This window comes from Brassica napus, chromosome C3 (assembly GCF_020379485.1).
Source record: "Brassica napus cultivar Da-Ae chromosome C3, Da-Ae, whole genome shotgun sequence".
Lineage (NCBI taxonomy): Eukaryota > Viridiplantae > Streptophyta > Magnoliopsida > Brassicales > Brassicaceae > Brassica > Brassica napus.
The window spans coordinates 57,631,193-57,649,696 of NC_063446.1; the positions used below are offsets into that span (position 1 = coordinate 57,631,193).

An 18,504-nucleotide genomic window follows, 5' to 3' on the forward strand; every position below is an offset into this window, starting at 1 on the left:
TTTTAAGTGATATAAATTAAGATATGATAAAATTGATTTGTTTTGAAGATAGATGAGTGGAAGTAGTGAATCATGAAATACTTTGGTTTAGGAGTTTGGCAAACATATGTTGTAGTATTGTATGTATTGTTAGGGTTAGATTTTGGAAAACTAAAATGTTTTTTTTAAAAAAATTAGTTTTCACCTATATGTGTTTATTTATGTGTATAGTAAACACTTTTCAAGTTTGATTTGGTTTATTAAGTGTTTAATTAGATAATTAAGTTTAGGGGTTATGTTTAAGGTGTGTACGACTTATATTTCAGTCGTCTGTTGAATAATTTACCCAGACGACGTATATTTCAGTCGTCCACATCGTACCGAACCTTTAATTTTACCAATGTACGTTTTAACCTAACCGGATCATTTTACTCGGACGACTTACATTTCAGTCGTCTCGTGAAGAAATTAAAACAGACGACTTACATGTAAGTCGTCCAAATATTCCCGCCTAAATTTTTTAAAAAAAATTATTTTCCCGCTTAAATAATTTAAACCAGACGACTTACTTGTAAGTCGTCTGGAAAGTCTTCTATTTTAGTTTCCCTCTAAAAATATTTAATTTCCCACTAAAAATATTAAACTCTTCTGGACGACTTACATGTAAGTCGTCTGTTTTAATTTCTTCAACAGACGACTGAAATGTAAGTCGTCTAGGAAGTCGTCTGAGTCAAAAATATTAACCTAATTGGATTTTTTGTCTCCCTATATAAAGAAAAATTTACACATTCTCTCTCCTCCTCTCAAATGGCTGCAACAAAAATGTAATGTTCATCATTCTAAAACTCTCCAACCTCTCTCTAATCTCTTTGACTTGAAAACACCAAACTTTATATGAATTTTTCAGTTTTGTCTCGTGTATTTCTTACTAATCTATCTCTTTTGCAGGTTTTTAATCAAATGGTACTTATCTTCCACTAATTTAAAGGTAGATCTATTAATTTTAGATATGTATTTTTGTGTGTTCTATAAATGTAGATTTATCTAATCTTCCACTCATTTTCTCTATTTTTAAGTCATTTGAACGTTTTTGGATATGCAGGTTTTTCAGATCTGGATTTGATATGCAGGTTTTTCAGATCTGGAAGACTTCTGAGACGACTTACTTGTTAGTCGTCTGGAAGTCGTCTGGACTTCTTGGAAGTCTTCTGACAAAGTCGTCTGGACTTCCAGGAAGTCGTCTGGACTTCCAGGAAGTCGTCTGGATTTTTCTGAGCGTTTTGGTAAGTTCTTATGTCTGATTTTTCTTCATTTGGTAACTTCTTGTTGTATAAAGTTCTTACTTTTTTCCCAAACTAAAACTCTCCAAACCCACTCTAATCTCTTTGACTTGAAAACACCAAACTTTATATGAATTTTTCAGTTTTGTCTCGTGTCTTTCTTACTAATCTATCTTTTTTGCACGTTTTTAATTAGATGGTATTCATCTTCCACTAATTTAAAGGTAGATCTATTATTTTTAGATATGTATTTTTGTGTGTTCTGTAAAGGTAGATTTATCTAATCTTCCACTCATTTTTTCTGTTTTAAGCCATTTGAACGTTTTTGAATATGCAGGTTTTTCAGATCTGGATTTAATATGCATGTTTTTCAGATCTGGAAGACTTCTGGGACGACTTACTTGTTAGTCGTTTGGAAGTCGTCTGGAAGTCGTCTGGAAGTCGTCTGAAAGTCGTCTGGACTTCCTAAAAGTCGTCTGGACTTCCTAAAAGTCGTCTGGACTTCCTGTAAAGTCGTCTGAATGTCGTCTGAACTTCCTAAAAGTCTTCTGACAAAGTCGTCTGAACTTCCTGGAAGTCGTCTGGACTTCTTAGAAGTCGTCTAGACTTCTTAAAAGTCGTTTGGTCTTGTCTACTCAAGTGGAATCCAAGCTTGTCTTTGTAGAGGAATGATATATAATAGTTTTGTTTGTGGTCTGTTTTGTGAATTGCATGTCTACTCTTTTAGTTGTGTTTTTTTTGTAAAATCAGTCATAATGTTTTCCAAGATGTATTAAATGTGCTAACAATGTGTTTACACATTTACAAATCAATGAAATAATAGACTTCAGTAGCCTTTTTCTTATTTTTGGATCTCTCATATGCAATAATAAACTCCAATGGCCTTTTCTCATCTTAATAAACAAGAATGTTGGTAGCTTCATATTGATACAACATTTTAAGAAGCATTTAACCCTTCTTCCAACTCATAACAATAGTCATCATTATTGTCTATAACAATAATACTTAAGAGATGGAAACAAACAATAGTAACTAGTCAAAGCATATCATATTTTTTTATAAGTTTGCGTTGAAAAACTTAGTCAAATTTAGTAAAACTAAGGGAGAGAACATATTTTGTAAATATGAGTTTTACATATCTTGAAGTTATTTATCACTCTTAAAAATACAAGTTATTCAAAAACTAACGTAGAAGACTTAAAAACTAGCGGAGAAGACGCGGATGACTTCAATCTAAGTTGTCCAGACGACTAAACTATACGTCGTCTGGTCAACACAGAGGTTATTTTTGCAATTGACTTTGAAATCTGTTATTTCGGACGACTGAAAAATAAGTCGTCTACTATTGTTTGGTTAAAAAAAAACTCCAAAAAAGCTAGACGACTTACATTTCAGTCGTCATAGGTTAGTTTTGCATTTGACTGGATTATTTCAGAAGCTTGACTTTTCTGGACGACTTACATTTCAGTCGTCTAGTGAAAATTAAAATAATAATATTTTTTTAAAAGTAGACTACTTACAGTTAAGTCGTCATAGGTTAGTTTTGCAACTGAAAAAAAACTTCAAGATTTAATTATATACAGACGACTTATAATTCAGTCGTCCACGAGACGACTGAAATGTAAGTCGTCCAGGATTTATGAGGTTTGACTAGAATCTCGGAAAAAAATCATCAACGACTTACAAGTAAGTCGTCTGGTGGACGACTGAATTATAAGTCGTCTGTGTATAATTAAATCTTAAAGTTTTTTTTTTTCAATTGCAAAACTAACCTATGACTACTTAATTGTAAGTCGGTTACTTTTTAAAAAATAATATTATTTTAATTTTCGACAGACGACTGAAATGTAAGTCGTCTGGGGAAGTCAAACTTCTGTAATTATCCAGTCAAATGCAAAACTAACCTATGACGACTGAAATGTAAGTCGTCTAGGTTCTTTGGAAATTTTTTTGAAACCAAACAATAGTAGACGACTTAACTTTCAGTCGTCTCAGGTTACAGATTTCAAAGTCAATTGCAAAAATAACCTTTGCGTTGACCAGACGACTTCCAGGTAAATCGTCTACAGCCAGACGACTTCCAGGTAAGTCGTCTACAGCCAGACGACTTCCCAAGTAAGTCGTCTGACGAACAGATCTGGAAAAAAACTCGATGTCATACCTTAAATTGGTGAGATAAGTTCCTTAGCATACATAAGGCTTCTCCAAGCACACATAATCACAAACGAAAGTCACCCACCCAGAATCGTTAGCTTCTATGACTCTATGAACCATAAATATTTTAGAATCAAAATCTTGGTTTTTTTTAGCTCATTGTGGAGAGAAAGTGAGAGATATGTTGTGTTTAGTTCACAAGAATGGAAAAAGAAGAAGGGTAAATCGATTTGGGAGCATTAAGAGCTTCAAATTGGTTGTTCATGGTGGTTGTGGTATCGATGACAATGGCAATCTTGTAATTACTTGAAGATGATGAGGGTGAGAGAGTAAAGATGTCATTTTCGAAAAAAAAAAAAAAATTGATGGCATTTTCGTAAATTATATGAACTTGTGGGGTGAATAGGGCAAAACCAATTTTAAAAAAAAGAGGTTAGTTTTGTGTTTAACTTTAAGTTGTAGGTCAATTTTGCAAAAAGCCCAATGAGTTATGAGCAAATAATACCATATAATTTTTAAAAACATAGCCATTCTTAAATATTTTTTGAATAAATAAATAATTTTTAATTTAATCAACTGAAAATAATATCCGTACAATTGTGTGAGTCAAATTCTAGTTTTATTGATGCATGTATATATTAGTGTTGTATGTTTTAGGTAACATTTTAATGATGCACGTTTTTTAAAATCTTCATTATTAAAATTATGCACGTAAGGATAACTCATGAGTTTTTTTGTTGATTAAATGACATTATGTCCAAATTTATTTAAGGATATTTCATTAAGGTAACTGAAAAAAACAAACAATAAAATAGGAAGTTTAAATTCATTTAAGCATATTTAATTAATGTAACTGAAAAGACAAATAATAAATTAGACAGTTTTATTCGTTTTAAGATATTTCATAAATGCAACTTAAAAAGACAAGAAAAAATAAAGAATTTAATTAATGAAGTAAGAACATTTTCAAATGGTTACTTTTTTTTTAATAATATAGAAGCGCGTCAGTCACCGACAAAGAGCAGCTATAAAAGACTTTTTAAGGAAATATTTAGCTCGTTGAATAGTCATCGACTACTTAGGAAAGCTCTTATTCGATCCATTGGGCCTATTTTGATAGTTTACGTTTTAGCCCATATTTTCATGCGAGTTTGAGGGATCGAGAATTACTTATTTCCCTTATCAAAAACTATAACTATGCTTTTTAAGGCTATTGGAATCTTTCATTCCCTTATTGATTTCAACAAACTAGTTAGAATGCATTGGATTAATTAGCGTTAGGATCTTACATGTTCTGCAATTGATGATTTAACTTTTCGTATTTATTCAAATCGCTATTGTTCACGGATGAATTAACGGAATAGATAAATGCCAAATTAAATGAAACTTGAACAAATCTGAGTTGTAGAATACGGAGAGAGAAATGAAGAAGATAGAATAAGAAAGAGAATGATTTTGATTAGTTTAACCAAAAAATGTAATTTGGGCATTCACCACGTTTTTGAAGAGTATGAAATAAATGAGGAGTATGTGAGAATTAGTATGAGTATGGTACAATATTTTTTTACTCATTAAGAGCATATGAGATTATTCAGCTCGTCGGAAACGTTGTCTACTTAGGAAAACTCTGATTCGACCCATTGAGCCTATTTTTGCTAGTTTACGTTTTAGCCCATATTTTCTTTTGAGAGATTGAGAATTTCTTATTCGTTCCCTTATCAAAAGTCATAAATATGCTTTTTAAGGCTACTTGAATTTTTCAACTAATCATTGAGATTTTTGATTTCATCATCATCCTAGTTAGAGTGCATTGGATTAATTAGCGTTGGATCTGACATGTTCTACAATTGATGGCTTAACTTTTCATATTTATTCAAATCGCTATTGTTCATTTGGTTCCATTAAATGTTTTTTTTTCTGTTATAACATTTTTTTGGTAAACATATTAAGACAATTTGATTATTCATGTTGGATTTGCAGCTGCCGAAAACGTTTTTCTTCACTGAATATTATAAAAACAATCTTGTATAAGTATGTTAATGATATAATAAATGATTATTTACTTTGTTTTATTAAAAATAGATGTTTGATATAGTGATAAAAATATAATGATTTCAGTTGTAAAATGCATTTTATAATGTATACATTAAACATATTTGTTGTGTTGTTTTTAGATAATTTTTTCTTATGAATCACTATGTAATTATCCCAGCTACATTACTAAACATACATATGCAACCAATTTTTATTAATCATTTTATGCCACTAATTTTTATTAAATAACTAAGTTTAGAGTTATTCAATTTTCGAATTATTATCCATAAAACAATTTTGGATTTTTTTTTGTAATTAGGTTTGTGTTTATGCTTTCCATTTATGCATGCATGGAAACTTGATCATGTTTTGGGCAAACAAAATTTGAAAGTTCATAATAGATTTTTTATGGGTGTGTGAAGGGAGACTTTTACATCATAAAATATGCTTTGATAAAGACTTTTGCATATAACCATTAGCAAATAAACAACAAAATCAAACGAAATAAAAATATTGTTTTCTTATGACATGTGAAATTTATTGATCATTGTAGAAAAAATAAAGCTTTACACAAGAACCTATAGATGAAAATTTACAAAGCTAAAAAGAATGAATGTAAACTCCTATGCATTATGCTGAGACTTCGAACCAACGACGCATCAAGCCGGCAAGCATGTGGTCTGCTCTATAGCTCAATGAGGTAATCTGATTGCGTATAGCCTTATCAATGACTCGAGTCACTTGGTCCACTGTGCGATTGCGTATGGACTTGGGAATGTATGATGCAAATGTAGAAGAACTAAAAGATGCTGCTGACAATGCAATCATAAACGAGATAAAGGCGTTTCGGAGACGTCATGAGAACCGTCCTCCTTGCAACGTGATGGTTATGAGTGGCGACAAGATTTTTCTTAACACACTCAAGAGACTCAATATAAAAGGCTACATGACCTTAGCTGCCTTCAGGCCAAAGACTTCCAACGAGAACAAGATCAATGCCCAAGTTGAAGACTCTTGGGTTTTGAGACAACTTTTGTGCCTTCCCTGGCAGGTTGGGAAGAAGCCCAATGACGATCAGACCAAGAAAAGGAAGAGAGAGTAACATCCCGCGATTGAGCAATGCTACTATGAAGTGCCAATCCTGGACAAACTTCCTGCTTTGGTTAGCTTTCTGAAGAAGCACCCAAGCGAAAAGATCATCATATTTTTCACCACTTGCAACTCTGTAAAATATCATGCTGCAATGTTCAGAGTGTTGGATGTCCCTTGCTCGGAAATCCACGGGAAACTAGTTCTTGAGAAGAATCTTCATACCTTTTCAGAGTTTAAGAATTTGAGATTCTTACTCAGGCAGATGCTGAGAGTGGAGGTGGAGAAAGAAGATCTGAATATTGAGAGAAAGCAGATATGACTATTTGATGGAGATAAATATTTGGAATATTTCCAAATATTTATTATTTTGTTTATTAATTATTTAGATAATTATCTTTATTATTTTAGGGTTTTATGGTGTTTTTATATATAGCCGTCTAGGCTTAAGTTTGTATTCAGTTTATAATTTGATTAATAAAAGTTAAGAGTTTTCTCTTTATTCTTTGTTTTCGGTAGATCATTGGTGATCTCAACGAATTTAAGAAGACATCGATTCTTAGGTATTCTTAAACTAAATAAGATCGTTGTATTATTCTAGTTTTCTGGGTATTCTCAGAATCAATGGATCTCTAGTTCTATCCTATAAAGCTTCCGCTACATCAGTATTGGTACCGGGTACGGAAGATGTGTTGTTCTAGTGTTGATGCATAGACACGTAAGATGTATGGTTGTCATTATTAGGCTACAGTCCGCGTAAAAAATAAACTTAACATGTTTTTGTTTTGTCAAAAAAAAAAACAAAAAAAAATATTGTTTTTTACATTTGTCAATGAGTTCGTTTTAGACTTGTTTTTAGGCTTGGCATACATTGCTACGAAGAGCTAGGCATAAGCATTTGATTTTTAGGTTGTTTTTTTCGAGTCTGAATCTTTCAAATCCAAAACATTTGGACCCAAATATGTATTTGAAAATTTTGGTACCCAAACTCTATTAAAATTTAGTTGAAATTCATCATATTTATCTAACATTTTGTAAAATAACTAAAATAAACAATTAATAACTGAAAATAAACATTTTAAACTCTAAATTTGATATTTAAAGTTTCATATTACTTGAAAATATTACAAAATAATATTGAAAATACAACTAAATCATAAACCAAAATATAGAATTCTTGAAATCATAGTCTTGAATATTTATGTTTTTAGGCCAACTATCAAATGAATCTTTGAACTTTAAATCATAGCCACAAAATTGCGCTGGCTTGTTACCTTCTCCAATTGATAAGCCAGAATAAATATATATGTTTCATCGCCCAAATATACATTACAACAATTTCTTGATAAAAAATACAATAAAGAATAAAAACTTAAATAGATGCATCTTGAATAAGAAGAGACTTGACTCATGTTGCACTATCTCAAAGAAGATCTAGTAATCACATGGAATATTATTTTTGGGCCAACATCAATATAGATGCTGAAGGAATCAAATGACATCAAGTCGTTTTTTCTTCTTCGTAAAACAGCTTGTTAAGACTTAAAATCATCATCAACAATGAGTACAAAATATCTCTCATCCACTTTCTCATCATAAAACTTGATTGCAACCTCAACCAAATCAAGATGAACATTCCAAAAGGATGTAGATGACATAAAGTTGTTGCATGAAGGTAAATGTACAGAACAATCCACTTTCTTAGAAGTCGATCACGTATGTATATAAAAAGGGGAAGAAGCCTATTCAGAAACAAAGTAACCATCACCACGTCAGGGTAAAAAAAGACCATCACTATTTCAACTGAATCTCGATGAAAAATATCAGTTTGTATTTTAATAGTTTGTTTTATTGTTACTTGGAATAGAGTATCAATCCCAAAAAATGAAATAAAAAGAGAAGAAAACCATTTATGAAAAAAAATACCATCACAATTTGATGCAGCAACATCGTTACCTTTGGCGCCAACATAACCGAAGTTACAAGATTCAAATCGTTTTGGTTTTAGTTATTTCCTTTTCATTATGTCGGTGTTTCTTGTTTCTTTTCCTTATTAGATTAGGTTTATACGATCCTTTTCCTAATGGTATTGTCATGAGGAAGGGGTTATATAAACATATAATGAGCTTTCTTTGGAAGATTTACATTTGATAATAAACTTAGAGCTTTTTGGCTTTTAAATTACCTTGTGCGACTCGATTAAATTGGTCTCTCAGGAAGTTGGTCTCAAGAAGCTATTGAAATAAACTTTTGATCGATCCAAGAAAAGGTCTCGAAGAACCCTAGAGTTAGTAGATCGACCATTCACCCATTCGTAAATCCAAAAGTCTCAGAACAAGTGGTGAGGCTTATTAATGGTAATCATAATACTTGGCTACTTGCTTACTCCCCACAGCTACTAGTGGGTTTACGGCCTTAAAATTACCAGACTTTTGGATCTCCTTGTTGTTTCCACCGAATTTGAATATTTATTCTGTTTAATTTTCAAAGTCAGTGACAGAGAGAAATCTCGTTTACTTCACTGATCGCGCGTAGGTCACCGACAAAGAGCAGCTGCTGCTATAAAAGACTTTTTAAGGAAATATTTAGCTCCTTGAAAACGTTCCGGAGGAAAACTCTGATACTACCCACTGGGCCTGTTTTTGCTTGTTTACGTTTTAGCTCATATTGATCATGTGAGTCTTGAGAGATTTGAGTTTTTCTTGTTCGTTTCCTTATAAAAGTTGTATAATAGGGGTGGGCGTTCGGTACCCCGTTCGGGTTCGGATCGGATATTTTCGATATTCGGGTATTTCGGTATAGAGTATAAAATCAGTTCGGTTATTTTCTAATTTTGGGTCGAGTTCAATTATTTTCACTTCGGGTTCAGATAATTTCGGATATATCTGACCTCCAAACATAAAAAAAAATAATTTGAAATGCATGTTCTGTTTTGTCTTTAAATCATTCCTGATAATATAAATAGTCTAAAACACATGAAATGAGAACAAAACAACAGTAGTCCGTCCAAAAACATAGTGAAAACATCAACAAAAGTTTCTAGATTAAGCAAACAAACCGAAACAAGCTAAAAGAGTTTCTACTTCCAAACATAGATGATGATACAAACCAAAAGGCTTCCTTGTATCCTTCACACTGTAAGTAACTAAAAAAAACCAGATTTGTCAAGTTATAAAACTGAACAATAAGCACAAGTGAATTCGTGTAACTTTTGTAATACCTTCAAAGCCAAACAATAATTTAATTTGTTCTTCTATTCATCCTAACGTGTTGCAGGTTCATATTCTACAATATTTTATTAAAACAATAAAAAAAGTCGTTGATTTATATAACAAGAGAAAACAAAACACAAAATAGTAAATATACAAACTTCTATGAAGCTTATCCTCTGCTTCAACTTCTGCAAGTATTTGAGCATTTATTAGAATCTGTGATTCTAGTTTAAGGTCATGTTTCAGCCACTGCTCTGTACACATCAAAACCTCCACCATGTAGTGAGTCAAACAACTCCTATATAGTTCTATTATCCTGCCACCGGAGTGCTGAATGCACTTTCAGATGCAACTGATGAAACTTGCATAGCGAATACATCTCGAGCAATTTGTGAAAGAATTGGATACTTTCCACCAAGAAAGCACATCATAAACTATGCTTTCGAAGGTTATTTGCATTTTTCTTTCTAACTGTCATGGAGATCTTGGACTTCATCATCCAGGTTAGAGTGCATTAGCATTGGATCTTACATCTTCTATGGTTTAACTTTTCTTAATTTGTTTTAATCGTTATTGCCTGCTTTGGTTTGTTATTTGTTATCTATGGATGTCCTGTACTCCTCCTGTCCAAGCTACTTGATGAAGCTGCATGAGGGCGGTTTGGGGCTGCGGAACTTGACTGAAGCAAATAAAGTATGTTGTCTGAAACTACTTTGGCGTACAGGATCAAAACACCCATCTTTGTGGATAAAAGAGATACGATCCACGCAAACTTTCTGAAAGGGAAGTATTTCTTGTCTACACAGCAAAATACAACCTCTGGATCATGGATGTGGCGAAAAATAGAGGTCATAAGGGGATCATTGATCTAGGAATTGGAAAGAGAATGCCACCATTTCAGAAGCTTGGGACAAACGATGTAGACGGAGACATCGCTCCGAATTTCAATCTGAGATAGAGGTGCATTTACACACTGAAGAAAAAGAGAATGTGAAATAGAGGAAGTCTTCTATTGGAAGAGAAAGAGGGATGTCTATAAAAAATACTTCCCGTACACGAGATACATGGAGCCATATCAGACATGATAAACCAAGGTCAACTGGAGACCATGAATCTGGTTCAGTCATGGTACCTAAATATTTATTCTGCACTTGGTTAGCACTGATGAATAGATTGATAACTTGGAATACATGAGTCACAGCCTCTTGTCCGCTTTGCGACCACCCACTCCAAAGCCGAGACCACTTATTTTTCGGTGAAAATACTCTGCAGAGATATGGAAACAGCTCACAAAGAAGTTGCTTTAAATCAACTACTCAACTGACTGACACACCTTCGTAGACTACATCTCGGATAAAACCCATGACAGAGTCTATGGGTTTCTAGTTCGTTATTTCTTTCAGCTCGGAATGCACGTTGTCATGGTAATCAGCCAACAACCGCAACAAGACTGATCAAATACATCGTCAAACAAATCCCCTTACATCTCCTAACCATTCAAGGGTTGGGTGGCAGAAGATATGAGACAGGTCTCCGCAAATGTTTGGTGGCAATGGAATGAATACTCTACTTTTATTTATGTTCAAAGTTTCAGTAAAATTTTCAGAAAAGCTTTTTCTGATATGCAGCCATGCTCATGCACTTTTTAAAAAACAAATCATTTTTCTGGGACATTTGCTTAAAACAACCTAAATATTCAAGTCAAACCTAAAAGTGTACCCTACTTTCAGTCAAATGTAAAGCCAACCTAAAGGGATAGTGAAAGTACTATTTAACCCTTATGACCAAACAAAAAAAACAGAGGAAAAATTGGCAAATTGAGCAAATTGCAAGTTTGATATTAGAGAGTTGGGCGACCTCAAGTTTAAATTAGCAAATTGGACGAATCGCCTTTTCCAGACTTGTGAAATGTCGACAGAGGGCGCGCGTGGTTCTTGATATTACGACCGTGCCACCTCTTGATTTTTTATTTAAAAATCAAAAAAAGACCTAATAAAAGAATTAAAAAGAAAGAAATTAGAAAAATCAAAACATCCCTTATATCAAAATATACCAGAACCACCTCTAAACAGCTGCAATTGAGAACCAAACATAAGAAGAATCCCACATAAGAACCACTCTCGACTGTACCCAGATCGGCATTGTATCCCCCTCCAGCGTAACGCCCTCGAGGAGGGTGACTCGTAGTCAATGCGCCAGTGATAGAGAAGCAAATCCCAAGAAAATTCCCCGACTAGGCAAAACTGCGTCTCGTTATGCAGGTATCTCCTTTCGCTAAGCTTCGCTGTGAAATTCTTTGGAAAAAGTTTTTAAAAATAAAGCGTTGGGTAAATGTCTGGATTTGGTCATTGTATTTCAGTATCTAGCACGGAGTCCGAACTAGAGGAACCTGCATCCACCGACCAAGAAGAAGCTGCATCCACTGAACAAGACGAAGCTGCATCCACCGAGCCGGAATTTATTGTCACCACGCCGACTTTCCCGGAAAGACTGTTCGCACGTAATTGCTATCCTGGCAAACCTCGACTGAACATCTATTCAAAGGCGAGTATCATTGGATCGTTAGTGAAGTTGCTAAGAGGCTCCCCTGAAATGAATTGTCTGCTAGGAAGTCAGTTTGGAGCTCTGTTCCACTTACCTGTATCGCGCTGCTCAAACTCTGCGAAACTTGTACATTCTCTCCTCAGCCGTCAGCTGGTTACGATGCGCCTATATGAGCTCTGGTTCTTGTTTGCAGACAAGCCACTACGCTTTTCTCTGCGTGAGTTCGGAGACATCACGGGGCTGAAATGCGAGCCTGAAAGGGAAAAAGTTGGAAACGGGTCAGAATCTATCGATGCCACACCTGGACGTATGTGGAAAGAGTTGTTTGAAACTGAAGATGAAGACGTGACTGTACCAGATGTTCTTCGTATGCTTGAACAGCCTAGTCTTCCTGAGTGGAAGCGGTTGCCACTAGCTCTCATTGCGCTTGTAGATGGGCTCCTGGTTTGTGGTCACAAACTTCTTCGTGTGACGCCTGCTTACGTCGAGATGCTGGAAGACACCAGATCATTTCTTCAATATCCATGGGGGAGAGAGGCATTCGTCAGCACTCTGTCTAGATTGACACCACCTCAACCTTCTGATCCTTCTAAAATGGATAAATCCCTTTCGGTCATGCGCCTTCGTTTGAAACAGCAGTCAACAGCGTGTTATGGGTTCCCTCTGGCGCTGCAACTTTTTGCTTTTAAAGCTATCCCCTCATTGCTTGAGAAAATTCCCGAACCTAATAAAACCACTTCTTTCTTGCAAGAACCAGAAGGATGCGACTCAACAAATGCACTTCTGAATTTTGAAGACATACTTCTGGTGGAAACCCAAACTGAGGTACAATGCTGTTGTCTATCTTATTTGCAAAACAGAAGTTAAGACGCTCAAACTTTGTGTACTTATGAATGTTTGTGTTCTTTGTTTGAGGTTATTGTTACGTATTCAATCCCAGATGAAGGTGGGGATCCAAAGTGGAAGAAAGAAGTAATCGATCCCCAAATAGATAACTTAGTTCGTCGAATGCGGGAAGGGCACGAGTTCAAAGCAACAGACTTTAGAGGAGGTGATTCATCCCTTCCACCTCTGAAGCCAGCCGAAAAGGCTGAAGGTGTTGGTGTCAAAAAGAAGTGTCAAAAGCCGTCTAGGCGGTTTGGGAAAGCATGTGATGAACCTGGAAGTTCGACTCAGGCGCCTCAGCGTCCTATTCGACCTCGTCGTGGGATATGTAAACAGGCTGAACCAGGAAACTTATCAGATAAGGAGCAAGAGCTGAAAGAGTGGATACGAGTTGAACTGAAAACCCAGTTGGGTAAATTGCGGAACGAGATTTTTGACTGGTTGCATCATGATAGGGGAGGCTCGTTCACGGTTCCGCAAAACACAGCAGCCGGTAAAACAAACAGAGACAACAGTCACGCTGACCCTACCGGCATGGAAGGTCCAAAGAAGCGACGTCCGTTCAGTGGTGATGGTAATGATGAAGCTGAAATATTTTGGTCTGATAGTAAGAAACACAAGAAGAACAACGGCGATGGGTTTAGCGACGATGAGACGATGAGAATGCATGATAATCATTGTGATGGCCGTACGCCAAATGCTCGCTTCTGGGAAAAGGTAATCAAACTGCTCCTACAATTTTTAATGATAAACAATGCCTGAATCCCGGTCTAACTTTTTTGAGGAAAATTCAACGTGTAGGTAGATTCAATGGCGGGCGAAGGCCCCTCTTTCTCGAAGTCGGCAAACATTCCAGAAGTCGATGTTTCAACGCCGATTGGACCAGAAATTGTATCAAAGCCAGCAAAACCGACTCTCCCGGAACCGTTGGAGGTAAATAGATTATAACAATGAATTTATAGGCTCTAGATATATTATGTTTTGCTGTTCAGCTTGGTTTGGCCAGGTATTCAGCGTAGATTATCAGTTGTTCGTTTTAGTTAGTGAGGTGTACAGGAATACTGATTTGTTTGGTCAGGTATTCAGGTTATTTAGTTAAGGTATTCAGGTTAATTTTTGAGGTGTACAGGAATACTGATTTGTTTGGTCTGGTATTCTGGTTAATAGTTCAGGTATTCATGTTAATTTATGAGGTTTACAGGAATACTCATTTGTTTGGTCTGGTATTCAGGTTAATTTAAGAGGTGTTCAGCTTAAGTAGTCAGGTATACTGATCTGTTTGATAGTTTTCAGGTGAGAGATCAGAGGTATTCATATTAGTTAGTCAAGTGTTCAGATAATTTTGCCAGGTGTACAGATTATGTTGATTAGGTATTTTAATGTTAAACTACATCTGAATCGAAGTATTTGAATGAGCTATATCTGAACGTTGTCAGGGCGAGGGGGGAGATGAGTCTCCAATATCAGGGCTAAATTTGTTAGCAGAAGAGGTTGAAAAGGGGACACGGAGTGACAATGTCTATAAAGATCCACAGGAGAACACTTGTAGGATGCTTACCGTTTGGTCTCATCCTGAATCTTACGTCCTTCCGCCGGAGGAACAAGGTGGTAAAGCGTCACCGACAAATTCTGAAGATTACAAGACACCGCCAGAGGATGATCCGATGACTGAATGTCGCACACCAGACGTTGGGAATTCGAAGCTGAGTCGATATCTGACTAGGTCATTAAAAAAAGCAGAGCTAGAAGGGAAATGTATTCCAATAAGCTCAACCAAAAAAGATGACCTCCAGACGAAGCGTATTCCGAGACGTTCAACAAAGATTGGAGGAGTGTACACCCCAGACAAGAGATTGAAGAAGCTTTTCCAAAGCTGCAAGAAACCCAAATATACGCCCTTAGCAGACTTGGAGAAAGCGCAGTTTCAAGAGTTTCAGTCAATTCTCCGCGAGAAACCGGCACAGTAAGTTGTTTGGATATACTGTATAAATTTCTTGGACTGTCAAATGTTTAATATTGACTTTTGGTTTGTTTTCAAATTTCAGGGAATTCGAAATTGTTATTGGGATCCATGTCTCAAATAAGTTCTTCCTGTCGTTGGCGCGGCCAACAAATTGGGTCAGTACCGAGGTATTCAATTCATCAGAACTTAATCCGTTTTATTCAAGTGGTTTGTACATATTTTTCTAATGGTTTGTACATATTTTTCAGCACATTTCTGTGCTAATTAGTATGCTAGTAAGGCGACATGGACGCAATTATCTGAGTCGGAGGTGCAGATTTGTAGACTACTTCAGTATTGCGGGCATCATATCAAAGTTCGCAGAGTTCGAGAAGGCCTCAGATAAATTGGGATTCAACTGGGGAGGGCTTGTCAGTTTCAGTTTCACCGGAAAAACGCCGCGTCGGAATGACAAGAAGGTGTTGTTGGTTGATGTGGACAGGGTGTACGCCCCAATGATGTGGGGAAAAGATCATTGGGTTGGTCTTGTGATCAACTTGACATGCAGACAAGTGGAGATTTTGGACTGCAACATTCCCCTTAATGAGTCCGATAATGAGGTGAACAAGCACATGGCTTATCTTCTACGCGCATTGCCTCATGTCTTAGCTGCGTTTTCGCCTCCTTCCGATAGTAGTCATCCTGAAGAAGACCAAGCATTTTCATGGGTGCGTCCAGACAATATTTACTTCAACGAAAGGTCTGGCGACTGTGGACCATGCACGGTCAAATTTCTGGAAATGCATGCAGCGGGATACTCCTATGAGGATATGGGGCAGATCGATGACAAAAAGGTGGACATATTCCGTCAGAAATACGCGATGGATACCTATGAAGAATTTATTGGAAACGCAAAAGTTCAAAACGATGGTTGAAGACGTGTATACTGCCTGCTTCATTTCGTTTGTTAAACCGAATTGTTAACGGTTATTGTATCTTTTCATTCATCCAGACACTATAATTCAAACAGATCAGTTTATCTTTGAAGGTTTTATATCGTATTTCTTATATATTTAGGGTTTAGGGTTTAGGGTTTAGGGTTGCATGTTTAGGGTTTAGGGTTATTAGAGTATAATATCCATGCAAGATCTCACCATGTGTTAGTTATTTGTTTCAAAGGAAAACAATTTCAGAAGTAGTTGGTGTTTTTACTGTTTCATTTAATAAGTATTAGTGTAAAATTTAAAAATTGATTGCAATAACTATTTCTCTGAGTGTGTTAGGTACAAAATGTGGGAGGGGACAATAACTTTCCTAGTAACTCATAAGACTCCTTTGTTTATTTCTTTATTCTATATATACATATTCAATGCTTCTGATAAACATCTCCAACAGAACTCAATAGTATGGCATCTCTAAACATCCCCAATCTTCCAGAAGAAATTTTGTGTAAAATAATAGAGATGGTGGGAGCGGATTCATTCTACTATCTTGGTGGTATTTTGCGGGCTGGGAAACGCGGTTATGCACTTGTCCACGAACCCTCCGTCTTAAGGAAGTGTAATGTTCAGCCAATGGTCACCTTTGCAACATGTCAAATCTGCACTGGTGGTCAGTTTCGGGAGTTTTTCATCAAGTGCGTAACAGCTGGCAACACAAACGCTATCTACTATGAAGGGCTCTATGCAGCACTGATCGTAGGTCCTGAGAAATGTATTAGAATATTGCAACCAAATGTCCCAAATCATGATTTATCAACTTTAGCAGTCGGCATTTTCAACGTGTGTATTGGCAATGACAAGGAAGCCAGTAAACTGTTTCAGCAGTTCGAAGCTAATCACTATGACCTTCGCTCGGATGCGATAGTTGGACTGGGAGCTGATCTAGAGTGGCGATTGATATCATTTGGAGCGCCATACATGAACAGATATGGTGCATCTTTCAAATTTCCGGATGATGAGGTAATCAAGTCACCAAGCTGCCTTTATGGCCATGATTACACAGTCGATTTTGAAGGTTCTTGTAAAAACTGCAGGCTATTTTGGATATGCTGCAACATTTCTCACATCCTCTAGGACTTTATTTATGTTATCCTCGATGTTATCTGTTTTCTATCGTATAGCTTAAGTATTCGTAGACCTTAAGTATTCGTATACCTTAAGTATTCGTCAATGTTATCTGTTTTCTCTCGTAGACCTAAAGTATTCGTCAATGTTATATGTTTTCTCTCGTATACCTTCAGTATTCGTATACCTTCAGTATTCGTATACCGTTTAATCAATGAAAAGTGAGTAAAGATAAATATTAATGGAATTATGAATAGAGATGTCAATTGGGCCTAATATGGTCAGACCATTTGGGGTTGGTCTTGGTTAACCCATGGTCATTAAGCCCATTTGACATCCCTAGTTATGAATGTTGAGTAATAAAAGTGAGTAATTAATGGAATTATTCGCAGACCTTAAGTATTCGAATACCGTCAGTATTCGTAGACCTTAAGTATTCGAATACCGTCAGTATTCGTACACCGTCAGTATTCGTATACCGTCAGTATTCGAATACCGTTAGTATTCGTATACCGTCAGTATTCGTTTACCGTCAGTATTCGTTTACCGTCAGTATTCATATACTATTTTCTCTCGTATACCTTCAGTATTCGTATACCTTCAGTATTCGTATACCGTTTAATCAATGAAAAGCGAGTAAAGATAAATATTAATGGAATTATGAATAGAGATGTCAATTGGGCCTAATATGGTCAGACCATTTGGGGTTGGTCTTGGTTAACCCTGGTCATTAAGCCCATTCGTATACCGTCAGTATTCGTATACCGTCAGTATTCGTATACCGTCAGTATTCGAATACCATTAGTATTCGTATACCGTCAATATTCATATAATTAGCAATTCCTAATTTTACCAATATTAAACATGCATAAAAAGACAGCAATAATAAACAGAAATCATAAATTTTATTATAAAATATAATAAAGAGTTCAAAAAAAAAAGAGTTCAACATAATTACAGAAAACAATAATATTAAAAGAGGAGGAGGTTCCTAGTCGGAGTCGGAGGTACTGGAGTCGGTGCCGGAGCTGTCTGGGTAGTTGTCCATCCTGAACTGCCCAGAACCCAATGTGTCGTCGGTCCAGTCGGAAGCGTCGTCATCCACGTCCGTGTCCATCTGCATCCACTCGCGGTGATCGGGGCTTGTGCGGCGGCGTTTGCCAGGGCTGGATGGAGGTGTTTCCTTTAACCCCTCCTTGACTTCCTCCGCATCCTCGAACAGGGCCTCGAGTGTGGCGAACTCCTCAGTTTCCAGACCGTCGCGGATCTCTTCCTTCAAACCGGCCTTGGCCAACAGGATCAACTGCTGCTCGGTGCGT

At 36.2% G+C, this 18,504-nt stretch overlaps 2 protein-coding genes across 2 annotated transcripts; both read left to right on the forward strand.

Annotated features, from left to right (window-relative positions):
• The first annotated feature begins 12,079 nt into the window (after window positions 1-12,079).
• LOC111206091 lies at window positions 12,080-13,268 on the forward strand. The gene is made up of 2 exons (XM_048749814.1): window positions 12,080-13,117; window positions 13,233-13,268. Exons 1-2 carry the CDS (start codon window positions 12,080-12,082, stop codon window positions 13,266-13,268), a joined length of 1,074 nt encoding a protein of 357 aa, XP_048605771.1.
• Window positions 13,269-13,290: 22 nt separating this feature from the next.
• On the forward strand, window positions 13,291-16,288 carry LOC125583398. Its single transcript, XM_048750274.1, has 5 exons — window positions 13,291-13,894; window positions 13,979-14,110; window positions 14,614-15,140; window positions 15,223-15,307; window positions 15,389-16,288. The coding sequence occupies exons 1-5, from the start codon at window positions 13,301-13,303 to the stop codon at window positions 16,052-16,054; spliced, it is 2,004 nt and encodes a 667-aa protein (XP_048606231.1). The 5' UTR covers window positions 13,291-13,300; the 3' UTR covers window positions 16,055-16,288.
• Window positions 16,289-18,504: the final 2,216 nt, after the last annotated feature.